Below are 12,957 nucleotides of genomic sequence, written 5' to 3'. Positions count from 1 at the left end.
CAATCTACCTCGCCCTATGGTGAGGGCTTAGTTGATTTCCCATGTGTCCTCCAATGAATGAATCAATTCGCCTATTATCCAGCCCATGCTCATTGAGGAGTGGAGTATCCCACCAATCCACTAGATCCCTGGATCCCATAACCATACTAGAGGTCCACAACCCCCAATCCTCTCTGCTTGTCACTGTGATATGTTGCTAGTTGTTGGGACTCCTTTGTGCCCCGTCTTTGACTCCTGTAGGTATCCAATATGTAGGAACCGAGCATTAAGAACCTGTGCTGTGAATAACCAACTGCTCCGTGCCTTCCAAATCACACAGCAAGATCTACTATCCCAACTCCAGATGATGTGCTTGGGTCTTGTTGGAAGCCTAGGCATCATCCTTCCATCAAGGGCTACCATCCCTCGCACCTCATGCTCACCAAATGTCTCGAGTTGTCGAGATGGAAAAGCACCATACAACTCCCTCTCAGTCACCCCCCCATGTGTGAGCCTAAGGGTGGAACATATGCTACCTCGACAATCAACCATGTTATCCCTAAGCCTATATCTGTCAACTCATTCACCTACCAAGTGTCTCAATTGTAGAGTCTCCTCCCAGCATATGACACGCGATGTCTCATCCAACTGCCTAGGGTGAGCCTCCCATGCCCTATTGGCTGAATGGAGAGTGTCAAGGGGCAACAACCAAACACTATGTGACTGTAAGCAACACCAAAGGAGGATGGGTGGGTATGTCCCAAAGGGTATGATCAAGAGTCTGCCAGAATGCTCAAGAGTAATCCTAGGACATCCCTATCTTTGCCTCGAATCTGCTGACAACCCCCTCGAGGGCCTCTCTCCAGTAAACATGGTGTCAACAGATGCTCAACCATGTCCTGATCGATTCTAGGTGAGATGCATCCAATGGTACACCTATTGCCCCTATCGATAAGTCTCCTTGGAGATAACGCTCCAAGCACCTACTACACTGCATCATCTTCCACTGCATACCACCCAGTATCACCGCACTCGTCGACATGACACTATATACTGCAACCTGTTTCTATACACCATTGGATACCCCTAGCTACAACCATACCATCCTGTGTCACTGCACTTGTCACTCTCCGCATGTACTCAATGCGATATGAGGCACTCCCACACTGCAGCGCAGTCCAACATACTTCGACACACCCCCATGCATCTACATGCCCATCTGCAGACCATTTCTCCACGCTAGATGCTCCTACCCATCCCTGGATGTGATGGCCTAAAGTTGTGTCCATATGCATTAGCCCGCACTCGACCTGTATCATCACCTCCACCATCGCATCAACATGCTCTCCGACGACGGGATCTCCCCTCCAAATCCTCCTTGAGGGGCCAAAGAAGTGAATCTCTCTAAGCACTAGTAGTGATGCCACTACTGCTCTACTCCTCGTTGTCCTCTGTGCCCCACACAAATGTGAGGAATCCTCAACTCCATACAAGGCACTGTCTAGTGGCCTATCAATGCCGCCTCCTCCAACAAACTCTTGCCATAGTATGCTAATCATCCTGTGATCCCATGCGAAAACAACATGCCAAAGCAACTCATGAACTTTGTCTGCTCTCCTATTAATCCATCCTGTCACTAGTGTTGTCAGGAACTCTGAAGGGGACATGAAAATGCATGTGTACCCAACCACCGAGCCCATTGTGCAACTACTACCATCACCTACCAACTCCACAATGTGACGAAGAATCTCACCTGGATCCCAACAACAATTGGGACATCGAGCCCCTCTAGTAATCCATAGCCTCTGTTGATCTGTGGCCATAGATGCATCTAACCTCCTAGCCAGCTCCATCGGATACCAACTCAATATCTCTCGCCATCCAACCCTGAGAGAGGGATCGAATGCATGAACAACCATACACGGAACAAGTCCTCCATCCCACAAATGCTGCACCCTGTGCAACTCGTGTCACCCCATCTTGCTAGTATGGCCAAACCATGTAATCTGCCTAGGTAATGCGGACTCTCTCTCACCAACACGAGGAGGCGACCCAATAATGTTGCAAGCCCCATCGATGTATGCCTGAAGGGGATTGCTGTTTGAAAGCACGATAGCTCTGCTCGCTGTCGATGCACCTAACTTCTCCTCATCGATGGCTGACTCCAATGATGGCTGCTCATCCTCCTCCACCATGGGCTCAACGTGAATCAATAACTACCCCTCCACAGATAGCTCATCGTGCATAACATCCTCAACAATCAGCGATAGGTAGGTACCATCTAGAAAGCCTGCCACAAATCTGGATGCCTCTGTACCTATTGGCTCCTCGTCAAAGGTAGATATGTCTCCAGGCACCCCACCGATCTGATGTGGGTTGCCATCACGTGAAACTCTGCATATGGTCCTGGACACCCCATCAACAAATACCTCAACAGCAAATGGCACCTCATGAATGACAGACACCACATGGCTCTATGGGTGTATGCTCCAGTTTTTCCATCAAGATGTCAATTGGTGCGATCAAAGAGGTCTCTAATACTGGTGACTCCTGTGCTACACTGGGTATATCGATGTGCTCCTCATGACCCTACATACCCTCAGCCTCCTCCTCAAGCCCCTGATGTCTAAAACTAGGTCTCCACCAGCAAAATCATCTCCTTGACTCACCCTCTAACTGTCCCTGGTCCGCTTGCTCCTTTTGAAGAGATCTGGCACCCTAATTATGTTGACTTTCCCCACATGTAGATGGTTATACTCCCATGGCTTGTGCACCTCTAGTGTCTCTGCTGTAAGGACAAGGATGGATCTAGTCTGACACCTTCCTCAACTGAGCCAACCTCTCATCATTCCAGTGGATTCCACCCCAGAATTCCTGCATATTAAATCTCCCTTGAGCCATGGGTAGTGTATGGTGTAACCCGCCACTGTGCATACATGCCCAAATCTCCCATGATCTTACTGGTTACCCACAGCTGGGCCAAGATCATGCTTTGATACCACTGTAATGTTCCTAAGTAGGAATATGAGTGATATTTAAACAAATAAATAGTGCAACAGCATAAAATTAAAAACATGCATTAGACATCCATGAAAACACTGTAAATCTGGAACTGCTGAGCCATATATTATAAAATCTGAGAGCTAGGTACAATATAAAATGGAATGGTGCACCTGGGCTTGTCTCAAGGACAAGCTTGACAAAACCCAGGTGATGAAATAGCTGAGCTGAAGGCTGCCTAGTTGCTGCACCACTCTGCACTGCGTTGTCCTAGTAAACTATTGCCCTGCTGAACTTCGACCTGCTAGAATGTGCCCAAAAACTGCCCAGAAAATTATATCCTTTCAGTCCCAGACTCCTTGGACAAAACCTAGAAAAACCCAGAAGGGAATTTCTTTGGTTTTGACTTTGGATTTTCGGCCTCCTTGGAGCCTCTCCCCAGCTGCTGCTGCCAAATTCAACTTGCAGGAAACAGCCTGCAAATCCCTCTGAAAACACCACTAGAATGCTAGATTCACCTGTGCTAACTGTCTCCTTGCTCCCTGGATGATTCTTGGCCAAGATGACTGCTCTCCCAAGCACCACGACAATCCCTCTGCCCAGAAATCCGTACTGTTGATGCCCCGGTCTAGCTGGCTACAAAACCCAGTGAAAATGCCCTCAATGAATGTCCTTCCGAGCTCTCGTAACTCCCAACAAGCTATGGTCCTCATTGTTGGTTCTAACTCCCTCTGCGTGTTTCTGGCTGCCCAGGAAATACGCAGTTCCCTGCTCTGTGTTGTTGGCTGAAGAGTGTGATTGTGTTGAACTCTCCGAAATCCCTGTGGAATAGCCTCCCTAGGGCGGGCACAGATATTCCCCCGAAGAAGAGGTTGAATCTCCCGCTTGGAAGATTCGTGGCTAAACAGCTGGTAGATTCGCTAAGCAGCAGAGCGTACAAAGGTGTGTTTGTTTGCAAATGATCAAGATGAATCTAAATGAGAGCTCCCTCCTCCTTTTATCTCCTTGGGCCCTCATTGCCTCATGTGGGGCCCTCCATCGAGCTATTCGAATTCCCTCCAAGCCATTCAAATGGCCAAGTTCGAATTCACATGTGGGTGGTGTTAGCGCTCGAATTTGGCCTCAGGCTGAAGAAGACAAAATCCAAGGCAACATCAAACCACTTAGCCTCGTAGCTAGCCCTACGAGGACAAGAGAGGGCTCTCTCTGGGTCTATCTCGGCAAAAGGTCTTCAAAGGGCTGAGATGACCAATAAAGAACACTGATTTTAGGCTAGTAAACTGATAGGGAAAGTTTGATTTCAAATTTTTTAGGGTTTTGTTGGAAAACTAAGCACGACAATTTTGGGTGCGGGGATGAGACACAGTTTTTGCAGAGGTCTTTTTGGGGCAAGGTAGGAGATTGTCTTGATGCCTTTGAAGGAAATGAATGGATAGATATGACTGGTGAGGAGCTAAGGAGAGCAAGAAACCATGAATTCTACCTTAACACTTCATTTACTTAATTTGCAGAAGAGAAGAGTAGGAAAATGATACACATAACAAACTTACAAGTACATGAGAGAAACACACCATCAACACAAATCACCACAGGAATCCCAAATAGTGCTGCAAAACCCTGGTCTTTCCTTTGCCAAAATTGCAGAGATACAAAGTGTAATACAGTCTAAGCTTATCCCTCCAGAGTCCAACCATGAAAATGACTAAGAAAGTACATAATATAGGCAAGCTAATACATTTCCTTGCCTCTAGGGGTCGAGCTCATCACCCTAGGAGCTGTTTCAACCAATTCTAAACTGAGCACTACAATCTAGGCAATCAAAACAACTTGCCTCTATAAGTTAGGAAACCAATTCATTCATTAATTTTTTGCTATTTTATGAATGAATCTTCTAGAATAGGTAAAAAAGTGTCATGTCAACATAAAATTACATCAATTACCTCAAGGAGGGTGAAAAATCCCACCAAAAGTCAAAACTGGTCAAATGCTGCGTTTCCCTGAGCTGAAGGTGAAAAATTGAGAAAATGTCCTGATGCGTAGCGCGCCATTTCTCAACGCGTAGCGCGCCTTTGAGCCCACTTTTGGGGCACTTCCCGGCATCCAAATGAGGCACAAGTGGGCTTGTTGGAAAGGTCTGGATGTCTACTCTTCAGCCCAAGTCGAATTTCTCAATTTGGTGGCCATTTGCCCCTCCAAAAATGCAATATCCCAAGACTGCTTCCTGTGTGTCCAAAAAGTGGCAGAAGGTCATTTTTGGCTTTTTTTTTGACCTTTTGAGGGCCCAAACCTCAATGAAATGTCTTGGCAGTGGCTGAGCAGGTGTATTTCATCATGACAAATCCAAAAATGCAAACCTTTCTTGAATTGGACCTCCCCATCTTCAGGGTAGCGCGCGGCGTGCTACGCGTTGAGGGCAAAAACCTGTTTTTAATACAAAAATTTCAAAATTGACCAAAACTTCTCCAAATTTTTTGAGATTTGAGCTGGGGGTGTATCATCAAGTACCATGCTACTTCAAGGAGGCTTCGGCCAAAATTTGGAGTGGATCGGCCCTTTTTCTCCGTTTTAGTGCCTTGCTCAATCGCCCTTTAAGGATCTTCAGTTTCGCTTTGCAAACATGCATGCGAGCCCAGTAATGATTCTTCATATGGCGGAGCATATCTTTGTCTCTGTTTGCCTTGGCTAACAATTTCTCTAAATGAGTGTTCACCCGGATGAGCATAGACCCTTGCTCAATAGGTGTCAAATCACCGGGTCTCTTGCGGGCCAAGTTTCGGTCTTCTCGGATCCTCCGCAACTCATCAAGAGTGTGTTCATCCTCTAACTGTTTGTTGCGCTGCTCTAAGTATGTGATTGTCCAATTTTCCATTTCCAACTTCTGCTGCAACAAGTGATTTTCAGCCTTTTGTTGCTAAATGATCTCCTTTAGCTCTAAGCTAGGAGAGCTGATATCAAGGTCAATAATATCTATGTCTGGATCACCTGATGGCCCCTCATCAATCATGGGCTGCTTGCCTCTCTCCTGTACCTGTGCTGCTGTCGAAAGCGAGGCCCCTTCCACCTGATGTGGAGATAACACTCGCTGTGCTGATGAAGAAGGCGAGACCCCTTCCACCTGGTGTGGAGATAATACTCGCCGTGCAGATGCAAATAAGGCCCTGTGGCCTCTCTGATATGTAACACATGCTGGAGTGCTGACATGCTCAGGCTCTGGAATGTGAAACTGATGTGAAGGCTCTCCCTCCGCATGGACAATCTCAGGAGGTGGCTGTGGCACCATGAAGAAATCGCGAGAAATGAAATCCTCCCAAGCAATACCCTGCTGTGCCAACTGATGCATCACTATGATCTCGATCAGTGCATAATGATATATACTTTTGTGTTGCTGTGCGGGGTTCTTCCTTTGCACTACAGGCACCATCCTCTCTATATTTCGGCACATGAAAAATGGAATGTTCATCATTCGTACCCGGGTGAAATGCATCAACAAACGGATATGGTACGAATATAAACGTGAAAATCTGCCCTCACAAGTGAAATAGCGCATAATGAGCCTCATCAAGGGTGCATACTCATCCCTTAGGAATCTGAAGGGAAAAACAGCAGTTAGGTGTCTCATACATCCGGGTTTGATGTATGGTTGATAATGAAATCTGTCTAGCTGCTTGCGCTTGTTCCACTCCTCCCCAACATTTGGTATCCCGATAGCTTGAGCAACAATTTCAGGTGATAGGGTGAAATCCACTCCTGCAAGGTTCACATGACCATTGTGCAAATGTAGGACAAACAAGCGGACTAGTTCTCTGTGATGTTGAATTTGTGAGATCCGCTCACAATATCCAAAGCATGATTGATACTGAAAACATGTCATTGCAAGTGGACAAGCTTGCAAATGAGCCAGAGAAGTGGGCTCCTCCCTGACATGCCGACCACCCTTACCACCCTTGTGATGCCTCCTTGGCACTTCTACCTCTGGTGTTGAATCACTGTCATAACTCTGCTGATAATCTGATTCGATTTCTGACATGGTTTTGAAGGCAAGATGACTGAAATGTATTGCTGACTTTGCACCCAATTAACTGCTGTTTGACTTTTTCAAATGCTGTCACCAAGGGGACATAAATACAAGGGAATTGTTAGGGATAGGGGAACATGAGGGAATTAGGGACAATAAACATAAATAAGGAATTTAGGGAAGGCAACATGGGAAATCACAAAATTGTGGGATTTTAAGGTGAAGTAGGGTTTGGAAATTTAGTAGGTTTTAGGGATTTTAGCTATGTTGCAGGAAACGTGGGGCAGGAGGGCGTTTCCGTACGGAAACGGGTACGAAACGCTGAAATGCGTTTGGTACGGCCCTGAAACGCGTTTCAGGCCGTACTGCCATGTTTCACGAAACTGAAACGTGGCCAGTATGGCCTGAAACGCGTTTCAGGGCCGTACGACCCACGTTTCAGCATTTACTTGTTTTTATTTTTATTTTTTATTTTATTTTATTTGTTTTCTTATCTATTCTTATGTTAGCCTAGTGACTTCTAGTTGCTTCCAGATGCCTGTCTAAAGTTATAAAAGTGAACTTTTGCCCTAGTGTTGATATGCAGTTCATGGTAATGTTAAATTCTTAAAGTAAAAGGATGAAAATGAAAAATAAAGGAGAATATCACTTTCTCCTTTATTTTTCATTTTCATCATTTTACTTAAATTTTTAACATTACCATGAAATGACTCAGGATGTTTGAGAGTGGTTTCGCCCTCATTGGATTTCATATGGAGAAAGTAGAATTTTAGATCTCACTCAAAATCCAGCAGACTTATCTGTTTTTCAGGATTTCAGGATTGGGGGGATTGCAATGTTTCCATTGGATTTTATCATGTACTAGGGTATGAAACTTGTATTTAATCAAGAGAACCAAGCCCTCTATGCAGGGGAGACTCCCAATAATCAAAAGAATGTAGGGTACTAGGGTATGAAACTTGTATTTAATCAAGAGCATTAAGGTTGTTCGACTATGTAGGAGGAGACTCCCAATCAAGCACGAGACAAGAAATTAGAAATTTCTCGTGGCTGATTTTGGATATTTCTATTTTCATTATGTGATTATTCATGAGTAAATGTGATGCAAATTTAGATACTTATAGTTTATGCATTGACAATTGATAGTTTTATCATAATGTAATAAATTAGAATGTATCATATATGCTTTATGATTGCACATATGTCTTGAATGTCCTAATATATATATATATATATATTTATTTGCATTTCCCCGTTTCCAAAATTTGGGGAGGTCGCGTTTCGTATCGCTTCCCGTTTCGGAAACTCGTACCCGTTTCCCCGTTTCGTGCAACCTTGGATTTTAGAGAGGAAAATTATGAAATTTTATTGGAAAATTTGAAGGAGAATGTTGATGAAAATGAGGGAAAAGAGGGATCACAAATGGGCAACCTTGGACAGCAAAAAAAAAAAAACAAATTTGAAACCCTAGCACCATTAAGTCTTTAAATCTTCCACAGCAATGTAGGGTTTTGACTTTTCATTTTCATGGCATTTAAACATATTAATTTCTCATTCATCTTGCAAAACCAAATGTAGCCATGGAGGAGAGGCCTACCTGAAATTTGCTTGAGAGAAAAAAGGATTTGGTAGCTTGCTGGCAGTTTGTTGGGCGAAAAACCCAACGCGTAGCGCGCCTCGCCCAACGCGTAGCACCCCTCTGACGCGTAGCGCATGAACAATTTTGTTCTGAGAAAGGCAGCCTGATGCGTAGCGCGCCACTGACGCGTAGCGCGCCCTCCCTGATGCGTAGCGCGCCTCTGAAACTGCCCAATTTGCTCAATGACTCTTGAAATCGCCTTTGCAAGGATTCACTTAGCTTGTGAGAGGCAAATGAGTTGCTAATGAAGAGTGATGTGTTTTTATAGGCTTCCTTTAGATTTTTATTTGCCCAAAACCCACTTTATAATGTTTGAGTGTTGACACTTTTTTGAATTAATTGGCTCTGACTTCTGGTTTCCTTTCTTTGAAAAATTGGTTGAAATGATGATTTCTTTGGAAAATCCTTGCAGGGATAGCTTCTAAGATGCTTTGGCAAAGGAGACCAAGGCTACGCTTCAACATTTGGAGAATTTGAAATTTTGACAATTTTTACAAAAACGAGATAATGACCTTTGTTTTTCAAAAACAGAGTTTTGAAAACAAGGTGAAAATTTAGCTATACAATAGTGAGAATTATTGAAATGATGTTTTATGAAGGACATCCCTCTGGCCTGCTGGTCCTTTATGACCTCTCAAGACAAAAATTGACTCAACCCTAGACCTAAGACCTTGAAATTTAAAACAAGATGAATGACCCTTTGAAGATTTTATTTACTTGAACAAACCTGAACCAGCAGTGCCAAACAGGAGGGGGATAAAAACACAAACTCCCTCCACCGGGATTATGGCATGCCTAACGGAATGCAACATGATCACACTGATGGGACACCTAATCATGAAATGCAAAGAGCTTTGATCTCTGGTGGAGGGCTACTTGACCGACTCTAACAAGTGGCCCCCACATTCCACTAGCAGCCAAATAAAGTCGAATTGCCTCCTAAGTCCCTAAGTCGAAATTGCTAGGTTCTTCTTCCTTAGCCAGAATTGTGCAAAATTCTGTAGCAACACCCTGTTACAAATGTATTTGAGAAGGGACATGATATTATTGCAAAGAGCTCAATTCTTGATATTGGTATGAAGAGATATCAGAGGGAAGAACTACGGAACCACATGGGAACTGCAAGATTCTCAAGGGCCAAGGAAACTTAATCAATAGCATCACCTTCTTAGTTCATTATAATTATCCTTATAGTATCCAGATTTCTGGTAATTATCATCTCATGAGATACATTTATTTTTGTTTTGATGTGAATTTGTATTATCTTCCTTGACTAAATGTTAGTATCTAAGTCACAGGACACGTCCCTCAGGGTCTCGTGTCCCGTATTTCACGTGTCAGACAGGAAAACCGCCCTAAAATGTGTCGAAAACATTTTTTTTCGTGTCCTCCAATCGAGACACATGTTTTGGATGTGTCGAAAACGTGCCCTAACGTTTTTGGCTCTTAGGACACGTGTCCCATGAAAAGTGAAATTTAAAACCTGCAACATGGTTTATTTTTGGGTTTTTTTTGTCATTGTTCGCCACCGAAGTTGAGTTTGCTCGTTGCTTGAATCCAATTTGTTGTGTAGTGTGAGGAATTCCATTAGATTCGAGCGCAATGCTTACAACTTCACATTGACTTGGACCTGGAGATGTAGGAGATGAGTGTTTGCATGCTTTGTTGAGAGTTTGGAGCACTTAAATTTCTTGTAAGTTGTGTTATAGCCTACGGAGCTTAACTTAATTATACACGAGTGACCACGTATAGATCGTGTGTTGAAATAAAAATCCCAGCTCCCCATCATGTGCTCATTGCTCACTACACCTTCGAGGTCTAAAGGGAGGGAAAAGCTCTATTAACACTTTGGTCAACAATGAAGTTTGAACACATATAAATTTATAGTTCATAAACTACTTTATGTGAAGTTTGAACATGATCAAACTTGTTTGAAGTTAATAACAAAAATTATAACATGAACAATGAACATTGAACTATGAACATCATTGATGTAGTAAATTAATAAACTAATTAGTAAATTACTAAATAGTAAATAGTGTGTACTAAATACTAAATAGATATCATCATGATTCATATCTATATGGATCAAGCACTATATTTCAGTATATATATATCTATATCTATATCTATATATATATATATATATATATATATATTGTCCCTCGTGTCCTTTTTCCAGGGTCACTGTGTCTCGTGTCGAATACTCGTATTTATGTGTCCTTCGTGTCTTGTGTCCTCGTGTCCTGTGACTTAGGTTAGTATCAATGATTGATGTATCAATTGACATCTTATATATTAGTTTAATTTTTCATATTTATGTATCAATGTGTTTCTTTAATGTTATTGTTGTTTTACATGTTTAAAAAATAGAAAAAAAAACTCTTTTTTTTTTAAGTTTTCAATCATTTTCAATATTTTCCCCTCCATTATCAATAATCTATTTTTCATGCCATGATAAAATTTCAAATAACAATAAATGTAACATTGCATCGGACTAATGTATGTGTATATGTGATGTTAAAATGCTTCTTAATTCATAGAATTTGTTAAGTGGCTAATCCCACCTTATTTGATATTTTGAACATAATTTACTAACATGTTGTCTGAATGTTTTTGCTGATTAACATATTATTACTCTATCATTCTTGGAAATAACTTTTGGTCACTGGAATCTAAGTGTGAACGTTTTCTATGGACAGGGGGCAGTTTCTACGGGAACTTCACTTCTTCTAAACAACTCCGTGGTATGCTCAAATTCTCTTTAAAGTACAGACTCAAATGTTGCTTGCATGTCAAAATGAAAACATTTCGTAAGACATTTATGGTAGGCAGATTCAAGGTCAGATAATTAAACGAAAATACATATTATTTCAAACTCATCTTTACCACTTTTTGAGATAGAATTTGCATGCTTTTGGCAGCCACAAGACCAAAAAGGAGCAGCAAATGGTATCGCTGTTACTGGAATATCCCTTTTCCAGGCGTTTGGTCCAACAACAGGAGGTTCAATGTGAGTATTGAGGTGCTTGATCAGCTATCCATCTTTCCCTAAAATTCAAAATTCATCTGAATTCTTTTATTCAGTAGAAAAATAAAAGTTTGAAGCTTTGAATATTTCTTTCCTGCCGAAATGCACCCCACCTAATCACCCCAAATTCCCCACAACGTTTTGAATCCCAAAACACATTGAAATGGCCCAGACATTCTGGATGGATTTTGTAATTTGGAAATGTGGCCTAAAACATTTCAATTCGAGAAGCCCACATCCTTCTATGAGTATTTAGAGTTTCAGGCTAGTTACCCCCTCACTGCTTGGGATAACAAGAGGATAGTTTTCTTTGATGATCTACATCACAAATAGTGGTCTCGAAGATGACATCCAACATCTTCACAGGCAGCTGCCCATACATTCCACTCACATCATGCTCAACTCACTTATGTAACGATATTGGTTTTCGACACGTGAGGTATATTTGTCCATTGCTTCATATTTAGTGTTTGTGTTCAATGTATTTGACATGAAATAAGGATTGCGGGTTGAATTGGATAATGAATCATGATACTTGGAAGTTATGCATTTTTCTTTAGTTCACCTTGGTGGTCATCATCAATTTTCTAATCAAGTGTTGCTACTCTTAAGGAAAGGGGTATGACTAGGGGGCCTTGATAAGGATAATGTGCACATGTTTTTTCAAGACTTAACACACTCCATCTATTCCTTGCCCACTCTCATTTATTTTGGTTTGGATGTTATGTGCATCCCAACAAAGTTTGTGCTTCATAATCCCATGAGAAGGAACATGGATACTCGATGTTGATGCAACTATATAAAAAGGAGAAAGAGCATCATTTGAATTCCAAAATGCAAAAGAAGAATTAAAGGGATATTAATGATAAATCAAAAGCCAAAGTAAGCTTGAGATCTACCCCCTCGCTATGAGATCATTGCCCCAGGTCTTATTTGTTAATTTCTGTGTAGCATCGTGAGGTATTCCCGTATGCCAAGAGGCTTCCTAAGACAGCCTAGAAGATTTATGAAAATAAAAATGAAAATTTAATTTTTTATTGGGCTTCATGTAGGCTCAAAAAGGACAAGTAGGCCAAGCTCAAGAAGTTTTGTATCCCAAATAATAATTTGACCAAACTTCCAGAAATTTTCTTAAAAAATTCCACCATAAATTTCTTCATTTGAAAACAAATCAAATCTCAAAATTTACACCATGAAATTATTGGCAAACAAATAACTTTTACAACATGAAAAACTTAAAAATACACATGAATAATGACAACAAACTCAACTTTATTTATTAGCTGGAGCAAG

The 12,957-nt window shown here is 41.9% G+C and overlaps 1 protein-coding gene across 13 annotated transcripts in view; it reads left to right on the top strand.

The window, feature by feature from the left end:
- Positions 1-12,957, top strand: part of LOC149167293 (protein ZINC INDUCED FACILITATOR 1-like) — a 639,590-nt gene that overhangs the window by 409,542 nt on the left and 217,091 nt on the right. For 8 of the 13 annotated variants that reach the window (XM_089432936.1, XM_089432934.1, XM_089432928.1 and 5 more), the window contains 2 exons: positions 11,336-11,380; positions 11,558-11,646. In XM_089432936.1, the coding sequence (XP_089289062.1) occupies positions 11,336-11,380; positions 11,558-11,646 (134 nt within the window). Of the gene's footprint in view, positions 1-11,335; positions 11,381-11,557; positions 11,659-12,957 lie in introns of all 13 variants that reach the window. The other 5 variants (XR_016260914.1, XM_089432933.1, XM_089432937.1 and 2 more) reach the window with 1 other exon arrangement.

Source organism: Pinus tabuliformis, chromosome 5_1 (assembly GCF_031772625.1).
Source record: "Pinus tabuliformis cultivar Carrire ecotype Pingquan chromosome 5_1, CPIR1, whole genome shotgun sequence".
NCBI lineage: Eukaryota > Viridiplantae > Streptophyta > Pinopsida > Pinales > Pinaceae > Pinus > Pinus tabuliformis.
This window is presented reverse-complemented; position numbering and strand designations above follow the sequence as displayed.